At 35.0% G+C, this 24,535-nt stretch overlaps 4 protein-coding genes across 5 annotated transcripts in view; all 4 read right to left on the minus strand.

The window, feature by feature from the left end:
* Window positions 1-5,732: 5,732 nt before the first annotated feature.
* Window positions 5,733-6,843, minus strand: LOC121322126 (homeobox protein Hox-D1-like). Its single transcript, XM_041261666.1, has 2 exons — window positions 6,255-6,843; window positions 5,733-6,109 (listed from the first exon to the last, which is right to left on the minus strand). Exons 1-2 carry the CDS (start codon window positions 6,832-6,834, stop codon window positions 5,784-5,786), a joined length of 906 nt encoding a protein of 301 aa, XP_041117600.1. The 5' UTR covers window positions 6,835-6,843; the 3' UTR covers window positions 5,733-5,783.
* Window positions 6,844-9,242: 2,399 nt separating this feature from the next.
* On the minus strand, window positions 9,243-11,931 carry LOC121322200 (homeobox protein Hox-A2-like). The gene is made up of 2 exons (XM_041261803.1): window positions 11,089-11,931; window positions 9,243-10,739 (listed from the first exon to the last, which is right to left on the minus strand). Exons 1-2 carry the CDS (start codon window positions 11,423-11,425, stop codon window positions 10,048-10,050), a joined length of 1,029 nt encoding a protein of 342 aa, XP_041117737.1. The 5' UTR covers window positions 11,426-11,931; the 3' UTR covers window positions 9,243-10,047.
* Window positions 11,932-12,682: 751 nt separating this feature from the next.
* LOC121322199 (homeobox protein Hox-D3a-like) lies at window positions 12,683-16,388 on the minus strand. 2 transcript variants are annotated; one of them, XM_041261801.1, is made up of 2 exons: window positions 15,893-16,388; window positions 12,683-14,371 (listed from the first exon to the last, which is right to left on the minus strand). In XM_041261801.1, exons 1-2 carry the CDS (start codon window positions 16,338-16,340, stop codon window positions 13,620-13,622), a joined length of 1,200 nt encoding a protein of 399 aa, XP_041117735.1. In that variant the 5' UTR covers window positions 16,341-16,388; the 3' UTR covers window positions 12,683-13,619. The 2 variants fall into 2 exon arrangements, with proteins under 2 accessions (XP_041117735.1, XP_041117736.1); XM_041261802.1 differs by having other exon boundaries at window positions 12,683-14,368; window positions 15,893-16,350.
* The window catches only part of LOC121322202 (homeobox protein Hox-D4a-like), a 17,382-nt gene continuing 9,201 nt past the window's right edge, over window positions 16,355-24,535 (minus strand). Inside the window, exons 3-4 of the mRNA XM_041261807.1 lie at window positions 20,206-20,286; window positions 16,355-16,442 (exon numbers count right to left, since the gene is read on the minus strand). Of these exons, the coding sequence (XP_041117741.1) occupies window positions 20,262-20,286 (25 nt within the window). The 3' untranslated portion in view covers window positions 16,355-16,442; window positions 20,206-20,261. The remainder of the gene's footprint in view (window positions 16,443-20,205; window positions 20,287-24,535) is intronic.

The following is a 24,535-nucleotide window of genomic DNA, read 5'->3' on the forward strand; positions in this document are numbered from 1 at the left end:
AGCGACAGGCACCCAAACATGCATTTTCTTGAACATATACATTTATAATTCTGCACCAGAAGTGCCTACAAATGCTGGTATCAGACTAACACTGTCTAAGTGTGTACTGAGTTTCAAGCACTTGGCTTTTTAGGTACAGATGCAGCACCTATGCAGACATGCAGTTCTGCACTGTACATGCTTTGATAGTCAAACACAGGCTCTTTGGATAGATAAGACCCTAATGCATCTCAATAGACCCATGTTGCCTCAACCCTTCCAGGGCTACTGGGTCAATAAGAGCCCAACACCTCTCCCATTCAACTCTGTAGCAAACACCATGTATACCATGCCCCCGGCTCTGAATGTCCCTGGAGGATGAAATTTTGCCCAGAGTATCAGGGTGACATGTACATACGGCAATAAATCCAAAAAGTTCAAGTGCCTGGCTCTTTTGTTTGCCATGCAAAAGGTATGCTTAGATATCTGTCAATTAAATTGATGCTTTTTTTCAAGACATTTAACTTATCTAAGCAACCCTGGGGTATAGGACCACTGTTCAAATTTCTCAGAAATGCTCCAGATGTGAAGGTTCTTGATCTCGATTTTCAGAAGGATCCGTTTGACAGGAATGTACAGTGCATCCACAAACGTAAACCTAGGAAGTGCGTAAATTAGCACTTTCTGATGGTTTTTTCAACATTTCTCGAGCTAGGAATATCATAGGAAGCTCATTCAAACACTTCTGAACTTGGCACAACCTGCTCGACAAGTCCAGCCCAAAAAGTTTGAACTTTTGGTTTGACCCTTTGCCAAAAAACTCCTTGAATTTCTCCAATTAGAAGCAAGCTAGATTGTCAGTACTCACTCAGTACATTCTGAGTTAAGTTCTCTGTCTGCCTGTGAAAGAGGAGATGTCTGTGCCAAGGCCCTGAGATTTTATCTACAGATTGAGATTGACCTAGTAGAGTAAGTTATTTCCCCAATGTTCTTTTTGTGCTATATACCTGTGTTATCCAGTTTATGGATCCAGGCTTTTAGCATTCTCATCCCTGATCTCTGCACTTATAATTGACACAGTTAATTGCACTTAGTTTTGTTGTTCCTTGCTGGAACATGAGGTTTAGTAATGGCTTCCTGAGTTGGGGCCAGTTGTAACAGATGTTTCAATTGACCCCATACACCATTAGATGAATTATATTTGGGCACATGAATCTTGCACTGAAGGAAACAAAATATTCAAATGGAACAAGTGTTACTCAGAGTGATATATTCTTGCTTGATAAGGCCTATAAAGAAATTCCTTATGTGAACATATTTTATTTCTCAATAAAGATACTTAATTTGAGTTAAATAAAAATAAACATATTTGCTTCATGTGAAAATTGATCATATTCAATAAAACATTCAACTATTGAGTTAAATTAAATTACATTTACATGTCATTACCTTACATTTCAAGCCCTCTTGCCATATGTATACCAGCTTAAAACAGGATAACTATGGGAATTGATAGAGTCGAAGTTGTTTGTGTCAAAGTCTGGTCAAACTAGCTCAAATCATCTGTGCATAATGGAGAGAAAGGTAAAAAATTTTTACAACTATACCTGGTCTCCCCTATGTAAATATATATCATATGCAATACAAAACACCCATCAGATCTCAATGCACTGCACCTATACCAAAATTTGAAAGCGTACCACCTTCAACGTGACAACATATCACTTTCTGACATTGCACAGGTCACCTTTAATCACATTCTGACAGTGTAGTACTTTATACCACTACACCAGTATGGGGCAGGATTAGACAGGCTGTACTGTGTATTTGGTTACTGTCTCTTTAAATAATAAAAATGCAATAGAAAGTACAAAAACTATGCATTTTATTTCCCTCTTGTATAGTCTAGTTGTGTCTGGTACTTTGGTATGATAATGACCATTTTATATTTATTTTATGATGTGTTATTGTTTTTAAATATTAATCTTCAAGAGCAACTTAATAAAGGACCTGCGTTACCCAACGCAGGATCTACAGCGCTTGAATAAAGGTGTTGTTATACCACCTTAAAATGACACACGCAGTGATGCATAGATTTTAGATTTAATTTGCCCCCTAGCCTACATCAAAGGGGTAGTTTATTGCTTTAGGAACACCACACCTCACCAGGAGTTATATATTATATATTAAAGGATACATCAGTAATGTGGCTTATACGTCCTTTTGGCTGGATTTCATCAGCCACTTATTTTAGGGTTTAACTGGGATAACCAGGGATATGATATACAATATAGGGAGAATCGATTTAAAATGCTCTTACACTGTGGCTTTTCTTGTGGGGGTAGGTTGATCAAATAAACTCCTTTGTTTTTTTTTTCTTGGTGAGTGTTTATGAAGTTACAAGTGAACCTCAGATTGTTGGAACAGTAGCTTTGCTCTTCAAGCTTCTGGACACACCTGGGTTTGACAAAGAGAAGGGGGGAGGATAGGCTACATGTTGTAAAGTAAAACACAACAAACAAAACTAGCATGATTAAATATCTTATTCAAAACTCTCCATTTGCGAGACTCCAACATTTTAATGTGTGTAGGCCTATTACTTGGGAGACAACACAGGTTTGTTTGTTTATTGTGTGCTCAAGACCATTTGGTGCGTGGATGACTGACCTCACATTAACACATAGACTAGCCTTTTTACATTGCAGCATGATTTCTAAAACAGGCATATCAAGAACTTGCAACAAGCCCATTTATTTGCCCTCACAATTACTTGAAAACAAAAGCCGTGTTCACCCTTTTGAAATGATGAGGTGCATTATTTTGAAGCGTTTCAAAGAATATATAATTAAATCTAAAATAGTCATTTTCAGTATTTTTTTTTTTAATTGTAAAGGTTGATTAGACAGCAGAATAAAATTTCTTCTTTGTTTCAATTGATAATCCTTTTTGGAACAGACAGCGTTTTTATTAGTTATTATTAAAATGAGCTAGTTTCAAAAGATGAGATTATAAACAAAATTAATTTAAAGTACTTCATAGCCTCTTTCAACCGAAGTTCTTCCAAACAAGGAGTGCATACTTCCATTCTGAGAATAATAATATAAATAATAATAATAATAATAATAATAATAATAATAATAATAATAATAATAATAATAATAATAATTAATTTCTTGAACTGTCTGTTGACACTGAACCTTTTAAAAATTTTGCGATGCAGTGTCACCACAAAAACATTTCCACTGGTAAGATGTATCCGCAATTTATTATATAACATATATTTTTATTGTAAAAAAAAAAAAAAAAAAAAAAAATCTGATAAAATATTAAAAATTAATGTATATATGTGTATTTATCCCAGTGCAATATTTACAGTGCAGTCTTGCATGAAAACACTTGAAAGACCCGATGTAAAGCGAACTTCTACAAAAAGTAATGCCGTGTATATTCTAGCACTCTGAGTTTGCTAAAAAAAATAACATTGATGTTGCGTACGTGGTAAAACTGTAAGTCTTCTCTTTCAATGTGGCTTGCTTATATAGTATGAACTTTTGGTGAACCTGCATCTTGGCGAGGGGGTGGAGAAGGGATGTGCACTATAGCTAACCCTTCCACAGCCCTTCTTTAAGCGGAGCAAATATTGAAAGGTTCTTCCGCTCCACAAAAGTTAAACCTGGATATCAAACAAGTGCAACCACTGTGGCTTTCACAATACAGTGAGATCTCCGAACACTCTTTTATAATTGTTCTTATGGTAATCCTAAACACAACTCGGATCATCAAAGGCTTAACGAAGTAGTACAGACAAGGATCAGAGGATGACAATGTAAAAGAAGACAATGGGAGGCTGACATCAAGAACCAGTACAATAGGCATGCATGTTTCTCACATGCAATCGCGTGCGGGGGGTTCTGCTTAAGGCAAAATATATTTACCTACAGCACATCTGTAAATAAAACCATTTCCAAATCGGTGTGATAAATGTACCTTCTTACTGATGTATTTTTAAAACGAATCTAACTAAAATGTGTATAACTATTCAGAGTAAACCAGAACCAAAGCTTGTCAAAGGCATGTAACATATACTTTCAACAATTCTGATATCAAAGAGACATGGGGAGCTTCCCAAGGAGAGCTTTATAACCTATCGATCCTTTGAAATACCGCCCGCAGCATGGCGTTCCTGTTATGTTTTAGTACAACTCATTAACACAAAACTGCTCAAGAATGTTGACTATTTATCTTTTCAGAGGGAGATGTCGGGATACCCTGTTTGGCACACAGTAGCTGGGTCTCCTATTATAAACGCCATTTTACACACACTACTTTGTAGGTAAATAAATGATGAAGTCATTTTTGAAATAGGTATCAATATTCTCTTAATAGTCCACGTGTATATATTAGTGTTCAACTTTGTTGATAGAAAGTCCCACGCATTGACTACCAAAAAGTGATTAACAGTAATTGTGTACCCATGGGGGGGGGGGGGGGGGGGGGTCAGAGGGGGTAGGGGCGGAGGAGTTGTAAAAGTCCCATCCCCAGCAGGAAGCCAAAGCTCGTAAAACAGGAGGACAACATTTTCAGTCTCTTTCTAGCATTGCCCATGATACTCTTAGATACTGGTTAATTACTTTGGTCGTCTTCGTGATTTCGACATTTGTTTTAGTTGGGGTTCATCGGACCATTACAAAAACTCTTTATGCGGTGGGGGGGGGGGGGGGGGGGGGGGGGGGGGTGTACTCATAGGGGGGGGGGGGTGGGAGGGGGGGGGGGTGGGGGGGGGGGCGGTGTCCCCTCATACGCCATATAAAAACAACAGAAAACAAATGTTGGCAATGTCATTTTATTAAAAATGAAAAAAAAAAAAAATGCTTACATACGTTGCTGTTAGATTTCACCGTTTACAAAGAGGACTGAAAAACAACACTTCTAATAGAAGAAACTGAATGATTCATATTAGATTGTAAGGATTTTAAATTACATATAAGCAGAGCACATATAATCTTAATTTAGCCTCTGAATAATACCTGAATTTTCGTGAGTGTCGATACGTAAGAGGCACCTTGTTACTTAGCAGCATGTTAACCTTTTAACCTGAGACATAAATAGTGCAAAGTTACCATGGCGTTTAACCTGGTGCTTCTGTGATTAGTTTTATATTTGGATAGTTTGAAGTGATGTATAGCAGCTTTCACTAGCCCTTTTGGTTAGCAGACAGTAAAGTGTTTTTTTTTGTATTATTATTTTTTAAAAGCAATTCGGTAATGCTAAGGCAATACTTGTGTTTAACATGGAAACAATCATTTCAGTTTAAAACAAGGTAAACATGTTTCCTGGGACAACTTTCATCATGAAAACAAAAATCTATAAGTATAGAATATTTACAAATATACAGGAATAATTTAGCATCATAACGAAACATTAGTGCAATGAACACTTTTTTGGTTTACTGTTTTTTGTTCATTGACAAAAACAAAATAAAACAAATATTAGTTAAAAGATTATTGCAAACCTGTGTATGTATTGAAACCTGAGTGGATGTATTAACCACATTTTTCAAATTGTAATAAAATGCAGATTCTTTTTTAGCACTTATATAGGGAAAACGCTGCATTCTCAAAAAAAAAAAAAAAACAAAACAAACAAACAAACAAACAAACAAACAAAAAAACCCAAATAAACAACAAAAAAAACAACAATTAAGTTGGTTTTCCACATTATAAATCATCACGTTTTACAACTTGAACCCCCCTCTGAAAATAACCGGAAACATATATTAACAGTTAAAAATCATTGGCCTAAACTCATGCAGAACTTTTTGGAGAGCAAGAAGGAGATGAAATCGGAGAACTGTTTTCTGAGGCTGAAGTGTCCGAGTTATTTGAGCTAAAGGCAGCCGAAACTGTAAGGCCATCTCTTTCCCTCTTTTTTTGCTTCATTCTCCGGTTCTGAAACCAGATCTTCACCTGGGTCTCGTTTAGCTGCAGCGTTGTTGCTATCTCCACTCTCCTGGATCTGGTTAGGTATTTATTGAAATGGAATTCCTTTTCGAGTTCTGTGAGTTGTTTGGTAGTAAAATTCGTCCGCGCTGTAGCGACAGTATTGGTCAATCCACATTCGGTCACTTTACCTGTAGTGAAAAAAAGAAACAGTGCTAAACACACGTTGTTTTAAATGTGCATGTAAAGCCCACTCATATATTTCATCAATTGAACAATATCTTTCAGCAGTTACACATAAAATTCTCAATTTTATAAAAGTACAGTAATACTTACTAGTTTTGGGGTTGTTTCTTTTGATTTTCATCCACTCAAATGTATTTGCTGCGATCGGTGTCTCATCACTTGGAGAATTATGTTTTGGGTAACTTTCCTGAGAAGGTGAAATACTTTGATAACTTTCCAAATAAATATCACGATCCCGCTGTTCCTTATTGCAATGGTTGTAACGATCTTGCTCGCCAAAACTGTTGTAGCCAGATTGTCCATGGTTAAGTGGAAATGATCCATTTCCCTGGTAAGCAGAGGTCATGTACTGGACCTGTGGCCCGCTGTCGTCTGGTTCGTTGTGGCATCCATATGTTGAACCATATCCTGCACCCTGGCCCAGGTAGCTGAACTCGGACGCATTTTGACTGCTATCGTAGGGTATTTCTAAAGTACCCGGAAACATGATTGGTGAACGAGTATGAGATCGATGCTGATCTTGGAAATTTGCACCTACTGGCACACTCCCCGTACTCTCCCCGGGAACGGAATAAGGTTGCAGGGGGCCAGGCCTGTGTTCAGCATGGCAGAACTTAGCTGACAATGCTAAAACGTCTCCACTTGAAAAATAGTCAAAGTAAGTATTCATTTCCTCCTACTGTATGATCCGACAGAAACGTTGAGTGATGGTTTGCCTGCTATTGCTGATTACTTACTGTACTTTCTAGTGTGAGATGTAAATATTAGCTGTGATAGGAAGCAGGCGTGGCCATGTGGCTGCATTGCCCAATCACTGTAAACTGTGGCAACTCTACCTGATGGCGCTGTGTGGTTTTCCCAGCAGTAGGTAGGAAAAGTTTGTAAATGGACAGAATGTGTTGCAATACATAAGAAAACTTTAAAGAGGACCAATGCATACCGGTAAGGATACCTTCTACGCTTTTAAGGAACCAAGTGTGAGGATGTATAGGCTGTGTTTAGTACACGCTTCAAACAACGCGAAACACAAAACTAAAATGTTTGGTCGGTGTTTCTCGGTTAACATACTCGATTCAATGTGACTGAATTTCGCTTCAAACTGCTCGTACTGTAATATCAGTTGGCAAACAACTACAACAGCTTCTCCTGTAGGTAATCACAAATACATACTGAAACTAAATACATAAAATAATACCGACTGGAGATTGGTCAGAACTTGTCAGTACACAGAGGTCCGTTACTATATATCGTGTAAAATGTTTAGAATGGTTTTGTTGTATCCTGTTTTTCATTTAGTGCTTTTCAAGAAGCCTGTAGCCTAGTTAGCAGTATGGGTTTGTACAACTATAATGGCTGCTAAGCCCGGACTGTGCTTTTAAAGGTTTTTATAATGTTTTGTTTTAAATACCCTTTCTAATACAATCTAGTTCACTTCGTTGTTTGCTGTTACAGGGTTGTGAGAATCTAAGTGTAAGGTGCATGTTTCTGTAATCAGTGTGATAAAGAAAATACCCGAAAGATAATAAGCGTTATACAGAACGTCATTTGAAATCTTCCCAAACCATACCAGATATTTTGTATGTAGCTGGTTTTATATTTTACAGTTTTTAAGGGATTTGAAATTGATACTAAACACCCATGTTTCTTTAGCGGGTTATTTATAGTTGAAAGTCAACTATAACTTAAAACACTCGAGGGACCTTCACCAAGGTGTATATCTTTATAGTATATGAAGTTGTCCCTATAGCATCAAACAAGGGGAACCTTATTCAGTACCTTTTGGTATTCACGTTATTTGATTGAGAAAACATCTGAACATGGATATCACACAAGATTTCGAAGTTTGGAGTCTATATGAATACGTTAATATTGCACAATGATTAACGGTGATATAAATCGTACCGTTATTTAGTAGGTTATATGTCAGTTGCAATTGTAGCCATATAGAGTCAGACAAGTATAACGTTGAGGGAAGGGATACAATCAATCTATAATAAGAATTTCAAATTATAGAGAGTGGACTCTGACAATGTGCAGTATAATTTAATGCGTACTGTTGGGAAACTTAATAACTTGGTTTCAAGAGTTACAAGAGTTTCAAAGCATGATTAGGGGTTATTCATGCACGTTATGTATTTGCTTATTACTATTCATTGCACGCTTCTGTAGATACTTCAATGCATGGGATACACTGGTAATCACTGTGCTTTATAGTTTCAGATAGACATGCCCCACCACATGATTTGTGCATTGAATCCTTTTGCCTTTAAATACATTTAGCTAGTGAATTAGTGACAAGGAAGATACCCATATTAATGCGCGGAATCTGATACCACTTTTAAAGTCAAATTACTTTGGTGCATATATTTGCAGACCGTGTAGCTTACAACTGTTATGTAGCATATTATCAGCCTTAAGCAAAAAATAAAGAATATAAGCAATACCTAATAATAATAATAAAACAAACACTATTCCATTAATGCATACGTTTAACATTTGGAAACTTTTTTTTTTTCAATAGCTTGATAAAGATGTTAATATATCATTATATCATTAAAAAAAAAAAAAACTGTTGAAACCAAGAGTAAATACATTGTTATCTGAATCTTAATGGCATGCGTTTGTATTTCAGATGTTCTTTTTCGTGGAGTCCTGGACGCATCCCAGCTGGCCTCATCTAACACGAAAGGAGGAGGAACTATGCTGTCGAGTAAAAAGTGCGCAGTCAGTGATTGATGAACTCTTAATAATACCCCACTGACAACCGTGCTCCCCGCAAAGCCAGCACTACTTCTTTCCAACTGCTAATTTGTTGGAGTGTTGTTTCATATTAAAAGATTAACCTATCTTCTGCCATAAAGACATGTCGGCTATTTGATGTTATACAGTCTTGTCATGTTATTTGAAACTGCTGTAATGATTTTATTTCAGAAAACTCCTAAATCTGCATTAGTTGTGGTTCATTTATGTCGGCAGCTGCGGTTGAACAATTCAAAATAAAGAAAAGTGTAGGCAGACCGTTTGTACATGAGCCAAAAAAAAAAAAAAAAAAAAAAAAAAAAAAAAAAAAACCTCAGATATCCGTGTGCTTTTAGCTGGACTATATTTGGCAAGTGAAATGCTGAAAAAATGAACACATCTTACTAGCAATATAACACATAACACAAATATATTTACAACTTTCGAAGAACGACTTTTATAGGAATCAAATAGGTCTAGTCAAAAGATGCAACGAGATAGCAAAGTGTTCAAGTCTCTTTGAATTTATAAAGAAGATTCAATAACTAAGGCGTCATGTTTGTCGATGTTAAATATAAGGCACTTAATTCAAACAGAATAATGATAATGAATACAATGTTGTTTTAAATATATTTAAGGCCTGACTTTGCATTGTTAAATGTATACTTTTAATTTAAGCATGCTAATAAAGAGTAAGCATGTTTTTTTTTTAAATTTCGTTTTAACTATTTTTTTCATATTTATACCAACGCCTTAAAAATATTGCGCAATACAGATGAAATAATTGCTTTCTTAATATGATATGCACAATTAAGAACCATTGTCAATAATATAAAATGGAGAGTGTGTATGTATACAATTGTATGTATTTCCTTGAATACAAATGAATAAAATCGATACAATGACATTTGGGGTGTTTTAGTATCAGTATTGTATGAGGGCTTTGTTATTGATAATTTACAGATATATGGGCATAAACATATAGTTATATGTATTATTTCGCATATGTATTTAATTTAAAGTGTTGTTTCTGTCTGTCTGAAAAGGAGCTTGCTGTTGCTTTGTCTAATAAAGAGAACAAAAAAACGGTGATGCATCTTGTCATATTTATTCTGGAACACATTGACGTACATTGAAATAAACATTAAAATGGCAGCTGTTGGAAGTCTGTTGTGCAAATATTTTCAACCAAAAAGTTAAAGGTGTCAGAAGGAATGTCCGTTGTGTCATTGTCATATATTGACAGCCTAGGCATATCTGTTGTAAAAGGATCGATTGAAATAGTATCTAAATCCTCTAATGTTGGCATGTTATAACTTTCAGAACTATCCGTGGCAGATGAGAAAGTCCTTGGATTAGTCAGCGAACAGTTAGTTTCATTGGTATTATGGAAGTCGTCATGGTTTGTGTTTTCCTGAATGGGAAGTGGTTCTTTCAGTGTATTTTCATGGTAAGGGTTTGATGCATCTGTTTCTGTATTTTCAGACGCTAGAGTCTTTAAAGCGCCCAGGTCCATCATTGCTTGTGAGTCTCCAGTAACAAAGGCGTTATTAACATACTTGCTTTCTCTATTCCCTTTACATAGAGGTGTCTTCCCTGCTTTAAACCGAGATTGCCTTTTAAGTTTCATACGTCTGTTTTGGAACCAAACTTTAACTTGTCTTTCAGTCAAATCTAAAAGAGCTGCGATTTCTACTCTTCTTGGTCTGCAAAGGTACCTGTTATAATGGAATTCCTTTTCTAATTCCAAAAGCTGGGTATTAGTATAGGTTGTGCGCAGTCTTCTCGAGTTGTCAAATAGGTCACCGATGTAGTTTTCCTGAAATTCTTCGTTATCTAAATAAAAAAGATGAATAGATTAAATATATGAAATGTGTGGGTTAAAATGGCCGCCTGCCTGGAGCGCCATACAAAATGGCATAGCATACTAATACAAGGGTATCCATGCACCTAATCCGACCTCAATACAGCGTTTACCAGCTATTGTTCGATAGGTGCAGGATCATACGAGAATTGCAATAATATAACGTAAATTCGGTGTTGAAATTTTTTTTTTTTTTTTTTTTTTTTTGTATTGCTTAAATCAAAATAAATGAATTATCATATCAGTTCTTGTTCCATTTTAATGATGTCTCTTCCATATATACAACCTGAATGATAACGTTTTTAACGCAGATACACTGACCTTCATTGGAAGATCCAGAGGAGAGTGTGGCTGGAGGAGCATGCTTTTTCTTTTTATGTGTTTTCTTCTCTTTCATCCATGGGTATTCCAAAGGCTTGCTCCCTAAAACTGTTCGGTCAATATCTTGCGAAGTTTGCGTTCTCTCGATTTGAAATGTGTTTCCAGAGTTCAGAATGCCGTGTTCAAAGGGAGGAGGAATCAGTGTCGAATCTGAAAGCGACGAGTTTTTGATTGATGAACTTTGAAATGTCTCACCAAGAGGAGGAAAGGATGTAAGGCACTCCGCTAAGGACGGCTCGCTGTTGATAAATCCAACCTCTCTGTCAAACCGGTTCATTTTTGCTTACTTAGGCGTTTTAAGAATTTTCTTACAAAATATTATAGGAAGTATATTTAAAATTGTATATAAAAATATATTATAAAACGGTTTAGGAGCTATAACATTTATTAAAGAAAGAGACTATTGAACTCACATGGACAAGGTTGAAATGAGGATGAATTTACTGTCACATGATCCAGTGGACCAATGACATGGGTGAGAATACAAACCCCAGCTCTCTGAAATAATTCGGCAAATCAAATTGTTATTCTTTATTTTTATTTACAGTCTGAAGCTTGTTAATTGTAAGCAAAGGTCGAAGATGGTGTTAAAAATAAGTGGTCTCAATGGAAAGTGATCTTCAGTTAATCACAAATATTTACTTGCATGGTAAAGGAAGAAATGCACAATAAATGAATCTTATGCGTTGTCAATGTCAGCCTGTGGGTTCAGCTAAACGCTAGATTTGGCGCTGGGCCTCGAATAGATTTATGCAGTGTCTTTCAGTACGGTAAACAGTTGAATTCGAGTATTCTACACCAACAATGGTATCTATCTATCTATCTATCTATCTATCTATCTATCTATCTATCTATCTATCTATCTATCTATCTATATCTATCTATCTATATATATATCTATATATATATATATATATATATATATATATATATATATATATATATATATATATGCCTTGTTAAAATCGAGTTGATAGTCACTAAACATGGCAAATATCTCGTTATTGTTTGATTTTCTCACGTTTAAGGTTTAATGCATTCTTTTGTCTGTGAAATTGTATTGTTGAAAGATGTGTGGGAGTTTTAGCTTTTGGTAAGGCAACTGCTTTGCGTGGGGGTCACTACAGCAATACCAGAGGTGGACATTTGTGCTGAAATGTTATTTCATCATTAAATAGCTATCATTTTTCTTAGGGTTTTTAGAAATTGGGAATTTAAAAACCTTAAATTGTAGTATTTTTTTTTTTTTTTTTTTAGTGTGTTTTCCATTTCAAGATGGTGTTTTGTAGTATTGTGAGAGAAAAACGAATCCGTACTCTGGAACAAGTGATACATGTCTATGATCAATTAAGGTGACAACAAATATAAAAATATAAAATAACAGCTTGACCTATGTAAAGGTCTACCTCCATTTCAAACTACAATATAGAAATAAAGAAAACACTTCTGGATTTTCTGTTAAGTTAAACACTTTATTTACAAAAAATGCTTAACACACTAAAATATAACATTTCATAAATTATCATTAGGGTGTTTAATCGATGTATGCATTAAAAGTATAATTCATAAAGTAACAAATTAATTTGAGGTAACTTTTACAGAGACATGTAAAATGACATGCTGCAGCAGTGCATACTTAAAACAAGGACCATTTCAGAGGCAAATTCTAAGTATGTTTTCAAATAGTACCAGACAATTGAAATAAAGTATTGAAACAAATGAACGTAATCTATTTTGTAATGTCACATTTCAGATTTACTATAATAATGAATTAAGATTGCTGCCAGAATTAACCCTTACATAAACTACAAACACCAGCCACTTTTACAATTGCTTTAAACTATTCTCTCACCTATTTCGAACCATTTCACTAAAGAAGAGGAATATAATGACAAAGGGTATTAATTAACCTGTCCAAGGCATGTTGCATAAGTTCTACAAATGTTCACATAAATACACTAAGACGAAGATAAATAAAATGCGGTACAAAAAATCCTGTTTAAAACAATAAATACATATATAATCGAGTTTAATGCCTTTCATACATTCTTGAAAAAAATACACAAAATAAGCTCTTCGAAGTGAGACCAAATGCGACAAAAACATCACCTAATAGTTTTTGTTTTTTTTTTTTTTAAAACAAAAACAGCCCATTATATCGGGTTGCTAATACTGACATATCTACAGGACTTACCTTCAAGTGAAACGTTCTCAAATGTTCAGTCCTTAAGTTTACATTGTGCATTGCACTTCAATATGCAAGACAGCTGGCAAGAACATCCATTAACCGGTGCCGATTAGTCACAAAAAGGAACACAGCTGTTAGAAAATGTAATACTAATACAGTTTTCTCTCTCTCTCTCTCTCTCTCTCCCCTCTCTCTCTCCCTCTCTGAGCTTAATTAAAAAGTACTTCATATTATAGTGAGGTAACACAAAGCGAGGACGCCGCTTCACAACAATGACAGTCCACTACAGATGCGTAAGTTTAGGTGCTTCCTGAATCCTTCCCTGCGATGTGTGATGAGAAGTCAGATCTGTGTATGTGGGATGGGGGTCACAAGGTCCGTGGTGGTGGTTACCAGGAATCTGAGCAGCGCAGCTGTAGTCCACACTGGCGGATGAAGGATGAGGGAGATGGCCAAGGTTGAACATAGGACCCGAGGCTGGCATGGAATCAACAAAATTCCCTCCAACATACACAGGGCTGCCTTGCAAATTAGGATTGGTAAAGCCACCATTGCCTTGCATGGTATGATGTTCATATTCTGATCCTGGGTACCTCTTTTGCTGTGGGAGGCAACCACCTAATGGTGCTGTATAAGCTGCCAAGCCATACATATTTTGATGTGGCTTAGAAAATGATGCTGGGGAATGAGCATCATAGTTAAGACTGTTTACATTTGGGATCTGGCTTGAATATCCAATATGATTTGAGCCACTTAATGGCGGGCTTCTATCTGGAGATTGTCCAATGGGAGAGTGCATTATTCCCTTGGATTTCTGATCTTTTTTGTACTTCATCCTCCTGTTTTGAAACCAGATCTTTATTTGACGCTCTGTGAGGTTCAATAAATTGGCCATCTCGACTCTGCGTGGACGACACAGGTACCGGTTAAAATGAAACTCCTTTTCAAGTTCTACAAGCTGGGCGCTGGTGTAGGCAGTACGGACCCTCTTTGATGCTGGCCCTTGTGGACTTTTGTCATCACAAGTATCCCCTGCTTCAAAACAAAAGAAAAAATGACAAGATGACATCGTTACCATCAAATTCAATAACAATGCCTTGTATCACTACCTTAACCTAATAAAAATGATAAAGGTACACACACACACACACACACACACACACACACACACACACACACACACACACACACACACACACACACACATATACGAACAACTTAAAGAAATGTTCAGAAATATTATGTCTTTCTTTCACTAATAATATAATAAATGATATAGCCTATGTTATGGTATTGGACATAATCATATTGAAGCTGCTGGTAAAAGATCATTAAAACGTTCCAAAAACGGTGGTTTAAAATGAGATACAGATTTGCATAAAAGAGACAAAGCAATTTATAAACGACATGAAACACGTGACAAACTAGCATTACTTCATCCAAAGCCCGTACACTAATAATAAGTTTATCCAACCTTATATGTTGTTTATTTGTATACTCTCTCTCCATCTCTCTCTCACTCTCTCTCTATCTCTCTCTTTCATTCTTTCACTCTCTCCATCTCTCGCTCAAATTCTCCCTCTCAATCTCTCACTCTCTCTCAATCTCTCTCTCTCTCTCTCTCTCTCTCTCTCTCTCTCTCTCTCTCTCTCTCTCTCTCTCTCTCTCTTTTTAAAACTACGTTGTTTCTTTGGGTTCTGCTGATACAGATTTGTGTATGAGCAACAGAGTGTTCTATTAAATGGGGTTCAATCTCGAATCAAAGGTTGTTTACATAACTATTAACCTAAGTTTCCCTTGTGATGCTGAATTCTAAATAGAAAGCAACCCCTTTGAAACAACAATTAAAAACCTATTGGATGAAATGGCTCTAATTAAAACCTGTTATATAGAACCATCTCCTTCAGTAAAGACCAAACAACACTTGGAAATATTCAATATTCTATTCAATGAATCCAAACAGATGCGGATGTGGAATCTGCTACTTTGAGTTAATACAATGGGCATCAAGGTCATAGAAATCAAACACTTATTGCATGACTCTTTAGTGTATTACTGTATGTAAAAACACAGGAAGGTTCATATTTTATTGATTTAAATGACGACCACAGACACGTGGAATGTATATATTAATGGAACAAAAGTGACTAAAATAATCTGCAATAGCTTTCTTTAACATTTGGAACTGTATTTCAGAGGACACTAAACAATACCATCTTATTTTACTATCAACGGTATAGGAAGAGTTTGTCTCACTCATTTCTGCTTCAAAGGTCTAGACAATCCCTAAGCTTTTATTAATGAAGATGTACTTTGGACTAACATATAATGACTACATCACTGACTCTCCAAGGATAATCTCAGGCATAATTCGTATATATTTCCTAGATTTAATTTGAGAAGCGGTTTTAAAACAAATGTCTAGTGGCCAGTCGATGGTACTGCACACAAATATATATATAAATAAAAACGATTTAAGAATTACATAAATACATAAATAAAAACGATTAAGCAGTCTAGTAAGAAACATCAAAGAATCGTGACCACATACGGTACCTTGTGCAGCTGTGCAGTTACTTTTGTGTTTTGAGTTTTGCCGGGACTCCTTCATCCACGGGAATATTTGCTTTGTAATAACCGGGGCGGTAGAGTTAACTGAAGAGTTGGATGCAGACTTTTTTTTCTGTGTTGAAGTACTACTTGAGTTAGGCGAAGTTGCTGGCAAAGGAGGTGCTTGCTGCGGTTCACTGATGTTAGCTGATTGGCTGCTGCCCTGGCTGCCAGCTGTTCTCATGCAGCTGCTATTTGTTTCACTGGATTTATGGCTAGGGGGTCTAATAGTTTGTGTTTGTATAGAACCGGTACATACAGAACTCTGAAAATCGTTCTCAATAGTGGATGATGGGTATGGTTGGTGGGTAGAATTGTAACTGTATGCATCAGATTTAGCATAAGAATAGCCCCCAAAAAGTCCAGAATTCTCATAGTAGACAGCTTTCTGCATTGTGTTTTCTCAGAGGGATAGGGCCTCGATACCCTTATCCAATAGCATTGAATGTTGTATGTCACGTGGAGGGAATCTTCCAGTCTTTGTTGTGCGTCTGACCTGTTGGTGTAAGAAAACAAAGACACATTCTAAGTTTGACAGAAAATATTAGTGTGAAAAATATGAAAACTTGCATTAAGTAAATTCTGTGGAATACAAAATGTTATTTAAACTGTAAGTCTGATAAGTTATTTGAAATATTCGGTTCTTCAGTCTGTCTGAGGAAATGTTTAATATATATATAATCTGGAAATGGAAATTATTACATATGATTGTATAACGCTTTATCAGCCATTCCTGTTCTGGTTTTGTCATGTTAGTTTTTTTTTTTTTTTTTTTGTGTCTGGTGATATATGAATGCAGATCTTTACATTAGGGTATCACTGCAGTCTCTAGCACTTAAAATCCATCTATCAATTATTATCACTCAGCTCTTTATTGCTCTATTGGCAACAATCTTTGTTTAAGGGATTGTATGTATGTATGTATGTATGTATGTATGTATGTATGTATGTATGTATGTATGTAGTAGCAGCAGTAGTAGTAGTAGTCATATGTCAACCCATATTTAAAATTAAAAGCAGTTATTTTGTAAGGAAGATTGTCCCATAATCTCAAGCTTCAAAAACACTTGGCTTGATAACCAAATTAAAATGCATCTTATTTATAATATTTGTGGTTAGTTATTTGTTTGTTAGTTTTTATTTGAACCATGTGATTCAAATCTCATTATGTTCCCATTATGTTCCAAGAAATATTACATTCATTAGTTATAGTTATATAACAATAACTGCAAACAATGTGAATAAGCAATACTTCATGTGTCTAAATGACTGTTGGACATTCGGTACACAAATGAAACACTTTTCATTTTCACTTATTCACACACTGGTTAAAGACGTGATGGATTGAGCCCATCAGAAAAAGAAACGATGTTTTACTTTGACTTTTCTTGGTTTTGTTTCCTCAGAATATGGAAGGTCCAGATCACACAACCCTTTCCCCTTTCTCTAGGGCACCACAGAAGCAAGCTAGTTAAAGTATAACTTGGGTCTTTAAAATCTCCTTTGTGTAGAAACAATCAAGAAAATGCTTGAATCAGCACTTTAAGCCCCACTATTTCTTCTACAATACCACTTGCACAATGGATGTCATGAGTAAGCCTAAAGCAAAAGAGAGAGAGAGAGAGAGAGAGAGAGAGAGAGAGAGAGAGAGAGAGAGAGAGAGAGAGAGAGAGAGAGAGAGAGAGAGAGAGAGAGAGAGAGGGTGTTTAGGGAGTATTTCGGGAGACTGTAGCTAATAACATAATCCCTAGGGAGGGGAGGGGAGAGAAATTTTTATTATTATTATTATTATTATTATTATTATTAAGTAATAATAATAATAATAATAATAATAATAATAATAATAATAATAATAATAATAATAATAATAATAATAATAATATAAGCTGATGTAAATTGCCAAGCCATTTTAATAACCCAGTTGGGACTACTTTATCAAAGTAAGTTTAAACTTACTTGATATTTTTGGTTGGTTGTTGTGTGCTTATATGTTTTACCTGTTTATTTTGTGTTTGTTTTCAAAAGACCACGCTACATTTAAATTCTAGTCAATAAATACATATTTTTGTCTTCTGTTTTTAACAGACTGATATTTTGGACTCAAACGAGTTCACCAGTCTTTCCCTTTTTAAATTTAACGTGTATTCCAAACCAATTATACCAGGCAAATCATTTTCTTGTGGCAATTTCGGGTTGGACGGGCTATTCTTTGATTTATTGGCTAACGCATGGGTTAATTAGTGGTATCTACATGTACCCTGTTTAAATTTTCACAGTGAACTGAAACATTGATGGTCGTTTAATTGGATCTTAGCATCCACAATATATAAGAATATACATCGTTAGAACAAAGACAAAAATTATTGATTATTTTTTTTAAGAAATTGGGGCCCGTTTTTGTTCATATGTAGCACATACCTGTGAACTCTGTTTGAACCTTAAAAAAGCAGACATGGGCCATACATCATTTGAACAATGGTCAAATGTTTCTAGTACCATCTTTTAGATCTTTCTTACCTTATCATTTTTTCTTTCTTTCTTTTTTTTAAATTTATTTGGTGTAAAAATGGAGTGGGCCTATAGATGAAACCCAAGAGGCCAATATTGTATGAGAGCAACAGCGTGTTACTGAGATATAGAATGGACACGCGTGAGTATTTGTTTGTTTGTTTGTTTTACATTTTAGGTCTTATAGCATATAAGCGTGTAAGATTGTTGATTCCTAACAGAGATTTTGGTTAAAGTACAATGACTATTTTTAGTAATGCAAATACGAGGTGGGAGGGTCCGTACGATATGCTAATTCCAACGCAAATGTGCACACAGTCCAACCACGAGCATCAAACAATGGCTGCTAAAAATCTGTAGATTTTAAGGATTTGTTTATACCACGCAATGTTCTAAGTGCCACACGATATCACATATAGCCAGCTGTTATGTTATTGGCCTTTTATTGCCAGCCGCTTCTATTGCATGCTATCATTTAAAATCAATACCTAATATAATATAAAAGAATGAATTAGGTTTTTATGAGTGGGCAGCCAGATACAGTAGTTATAAAGACTAATCCCTTGCAATGCATAGCAATGCACCTGTCAGTGTGGGCTGCAGCAAATTTATGACTGCTAGCACCATGGTCAAAAAAGCTTCACCAAGGAATGAAAAGAAAAAACACTTCCCAAGACTAGCTATCTTCAGAAGTGTAAAACAGTCTGCGCGTAGGAGGAAGACCAGCAAAAGAATCCCCTACTCCGCAAGTTCTCATTTAACACACTGGAAGGGACGTTTATATAAATCGCACAAACAGCTCTAAGAGTGTCTAGTTCCGAACACAGCTTCTGTAGATTTTCGCCAGAAGCGCCTCGTACTAAGACAAAAAAAAAAAAAAAAAAAAAAAAAAATACCTAGAAGAAGGAAAAACGAAAGAGTTTCAACCCGAAGGATTATCCAACTGTTGGTAAAATGCTGGACAGAATTGTGGAGTGAACGAAGCATGGGACTTCATGGACAATGTTAATTTATTTCTAAATAACGTGTATATTGTTTGGCTGTGAAAACCTCTTAAGAAATATCAGTACGCCGCTGGTCTGTCTCGCTGTATAGGCACATGTATATGTGGCCTAAGATGTTGGAAGGTGGATCTAATAGTGGCCAGTGTAACACGCGTAATAGGTTTAAAGCCTTGGGATATTTCAGTATTTTTCAGTTTTTATAAATCTTCTTTTTCCTGATAAGACCACGCAAATTAAAGCCTTAAAATCTCAGCTTGCTATTTTCTCAATACACTGACATTTGCGACGGGTATTATCATGTAAAACATTAATTACGCATATAGCGCGATTTCGTTGTTGCGCTTTTGATTATTCCAGTTGCTATGCAGACAGTTACCCAAGGATTCAAAGATATAAACAGGATATTACGTAAGATAGCCATTTGTTGTAACCGATACAGCGATGTCGGTAACATGAAATACACTGCAATGGAATTTATTATTATTATTATTATTATTATTATTATTATTATTATTATTAGTAGTAGTAGTAGTCGTGGTAGTCGTAAGTGTTAAGATCGACCATAAACAATTGTTCTTCACATATAATATTCAGCTTCTGAGAATAACATTGTGTTTGAAAGGCATATTGTTTTATTAAAATGGTGTGGGTTTACTCATTATTAACATGTGTTTGCAGTTATTTTTGTGAATGTGCTGTATGTAAGCAATAATTATTAACTTTTCCTATCAATGCATCAACCCTTACCCCAGAATTGCTTATTGCACCGTAAGTTTTTCTTCTTTCTTTTCAATGTTTTCTTATTACTGGGGTCCCACCAACTTGGCCCTGGAAGATGAAACAAATGTTAGCAACACACAAAAGACACAATGTGTTTAAAACCTTACACAATATTGAAACTCATGTGTAAAATGTTGTATACGATAGTAGTTTTGTAAAAAAAAAAAAAAAAATTCGTATCTAATGTCGCTTATTGTCTTTTGCACACACTTTTCTTTTTGTATTTTAAAAGTAATTATTAAGTATTTAACTTAAACTGAGCACTTAGAACTCCACTGTGGGCCATTTGCAGGTGTCCAGTAAAAATAAAACAAAATGATAGTCAACATTCTTAATGCGATTCACAGACTGTATTCAGTAGTCAAATGTAATTCATATTGAAGTCATATTTGTAGTCCTGTGTAAGCAGAACTGGACAAACGAAACGCACCAAAAGAACAATATGGATGTGTTTGAACGGCTAGGCGCCATCAACCATAACTCATAAACAATGTATTACAATGACCGGTGTATATTTGATACTTATATTTAGAATTATTTTCTAAATATACGCTATTTTTATGTTCATGTCATTACGTCATAACAAGTTGTTACTGGCAACAACAGATACATTGTTTTTCGGGTATACCCTAAATGAAAGTTAGTCAGGAGCATTTGCAAAGATGGGAAATTCTACAGGAAATGTATGTGATAATTGGAAGAAGTTGTTATTGCTTTAACCTGAGCAACACATTTCTTGGAAATAATAAAAAATGGCCGAAGCAAACCTGCACAAAGGATAGTAGGCCATTAAACCGACCATATTTAGCAGTCATAAGCCTTTTTCGTGACCTTTGGCATGTTCAGCAATAACTCACCGTTTAATGAACAACGAACGGAAGCGCTTCAAATAAGTCACTATGCAAACCTTTGCAAAACGTTTCAGCACTGCCTTGTATATTCCTGCCCTGCCCTCAAGGTAAAGCATTTTAAAACTAGTTTGCACAAGATGGTCATACTAACTCCCAAGTTAGAAACAAGAGATGAACTGCAGTGCGCCATAAGGTCTGCGGTTCAAGGCCTGCTACATTAATGTGCTATTTAATGTATTCACGTGGTCATACGTCAGTTTTACAGCTTTTATTTTATTTATTTTTTAATAAATATGTATTTATTTATTTTTACTAGGGGTAAACGTACGTTTAATGCATCTATCTAGTAAGACACCGGTGGTCAGGAAGAACGCACGCGCTTGCTAGTTTGTTTAAACAGTTCCTGGCGTGCGCTGATTTTCCAGAACAGCGTCTGTCGCCCACGCATTATCATCACGGTAAGTTCTTAACTATATTAACATAATAGGTTATGTTATTAGCTATAGACACCCGAAATGCTCCCTAAACACCTCTCTCTCTCTCTCTCTCTCTCTCTCTCTCTCTCTCTCTCTCTCTCTCTCTCTCTCTCTCTCTCTCCATGTCTCTCTTTAATCTATACCTCTCTCTCAAATAACTGTAAATATGAATTGTAAAAACAATTTAGCATATATCTGTTGCTGGAATACCGGTAGTAATGTTGATCCTGAAACACACGATTTAAGTTTTTATATTAAAAAAAAAAAAAAAAAAAAAATCCCAGAAAAAACAATTCATACAGAACTGTTGGGACCGAGGAAGGTGTTGCAACAATTTTTTTTAGGTGAAGTTATAAGTAAGTGTATATTTCCAGCCAAATGAAATGTTGCTCGCTGTAATTGGATTCAGCTTGTTAACTTGGCAGGCCAGTAGCTTGAAGCGATATTGCTATGAAAAATGTCCAAAGCTCTTGACTTTGTGCCTAAACGAAGCACACCATTTTGTCAGTACAGTACAACTTATGCCCCGTGTTATTATCCAGCTCGAACAGAACGCAGTGCAGGAATTCTTATAATGTAGGCTTATATTACCCTTCAAGAAAACAATGATTATCAGTCTGCCAATATAATAACTGCTTAACAAGACAAAATTACTGCTCTGGTTTCATTGAATAAATGTAACATATGTTGTTCAATCCATTTACAGTTCTCAAACGTAAGTTTCTGAAAAGCGAAAGAACACAAAGACGATGACAAAGAATATAAAAACTTGGTTAATCGGTAACATAAAATTCCAAAGAGTCGGTTGCTTAGACACTGGAGAAAATACAGCTTCAGTCTTGGTTGATTATCTAAAGTGGACACGAATAAACATTCTGGTTGACAAAATATATAATATCAATATATATAATTATATATCCATATAATATATATATATATATATATATATATATATATATATATATATATATATATATATATATATAAAATAATAAAAATTTAATTTTATTAAAATAGTACAGTGAACTTAGGCCATTTAGTTTTTTCTATGGATTTACTACTTATATTTTATAAATCAGATTTATAGCAGTTTTACATTTTACAAAAGTCCTTTGCGTCCAAAAAAAAAGATAGGGAATTAAGAATTGTGGTAGTATCTACACGCGTAATGATAATAAACTATTGTGTGTGTGTGTGTGTGTGTGTGTGTGTGTGTGTGTGTGTCTATATATATATATATATATATATATATATATATATATATATATATATATATATATATATATATATATTTGTTGTTAATGTTCTTGGATTTTTCTTTTGCTAGTTTAACAGTAAGTTTGACGATATTTACTAACAATTGTTTACATTATTATTATTATGATTAGTATATTAGTAATTATATCTATATTAAATAATAATAATAATAAACTCAAGCAGGAAATAATATACATATATGGTAGGTTAGTCCATCGTTTACATAGCCGTATATCGTAAAAATCACATAAATCAACCGCAACTACACTTTGACTATAAGACAACAAATTAATGTGATTTACAATCTAACTTTTTATATGACATCGTGAAATGTTCTACTGGATCTTTCTTCCATTTTTTATTTCGTTTATTTATTTTTCTTAACTAAACTGCAAAACCAGCTAAAATTCGACATCAAGTAGGACATAAGTCCAGTCTAACCTTTTGAAAGTGCCCAGGTTGCTAAAAATGATAAACTCTGCGTATACATTATCATGTTTTGTTTTCATATATGTTTCCTTGACTATACAGGCAAAAGCGACGTTAATAAAGATCACCCCTTTAAATTGAATAAATCATATTTATATCCTCCTCATTATGGTTAAAGGTTGCATTATGCCATGCAATTGCTTACCTGTGTATCAATTTATCATAAACCCGTGCTTCTCAGTCTCAATTTCTTCGCCTGCAGTCTCTAGAATATATCCTTCACCCTTTGTCTGCAGACAATACTGTCCTAAACCCGATCTTGCGGTTTTACAGACATTTCCATATACCAATGCAGACAGTATTCCCGATAGAATGGAAACAGACCCAGCTACCAATAAAAAACGAATGCAGTTTTGTACCCTTGTTCCAAAATATTGCTTGCAATCAACCACCCAGGGATAAAAGGAGTTTACAGCACCAGGTATACTTTTTAAAGTCACAAATTATGATTTTGGTACTGTATCGGAAACCTTTTTTATAATGACAAATAATGGCGCTGCCTTACAATACAAACATATTTGTTCACGTGATCTGTATACCAGATTACTCCGATTGAGGCAGGAACTCCAACAAAGCCATACATCATAAAGCAATTTTTATCAGGAAGCTCATACGGGTTACTGTGTATATGTTTATTGTGTTTTTTTTTCTTTCTTTCTCATGTTTCCCTTTAAAAATGAATACACCTTGAAAAAAAAGTTACAGTTAGTGCAGCTGAGCAAAAAAACAAAAAACAAAAAACAAAACAAAACAAAACAAAACAAAACAAAAAAACGTCTGCGTCCTCAAATAAAATATTATGTTCTTAACGAAAATGGCTATCGTTTTTATGTTTAGTTTGTTCTAAAGTGGCGATTTCTTAGTGCTTTCTTTATGGACATGAACTCGAAATGTGATGTGGGCATTTTGAAATATAAAATCCTTTTCGAAACAGTAATTTCAGACGGAGAGAAACACGTTTCTCAAACGTTACAAATAAAACTGTGTATTGGGACTTTCAGACCAAAATGAAAAATATATAACCCGTTTTGCCATTTAAGGAATTACATTTATATTACTGTGGTATTTTGCAACACTAGAATTGACACTATAGGCTACCGATCTCAATATTTTGAAGAGCAATCGTTATAGAATTGCATTTTTTTTCCTTTGTTTTATTTAATTTATCTTATTGTAATAATATCTTTCTTTTCCAGGGGACTGAAGCGGCGAGGATTCAGGATT

The sequence above is a fragment of the Polyodon spathula genome, chromosome 10 (genome assembly GCF_017654505.1).
Source record: "Polyodon spathula isolate WHYD16114869_AA chromosome 10, ASM1765450v1, whole genome shotgun sequence".
Classification (NCBI taxonomy): Eukaryota; Metazoa; Chordata; class Actinopteri; order Acipenseriformes; family Polyodontidae; genus Polyodon; species Polyodon spathula.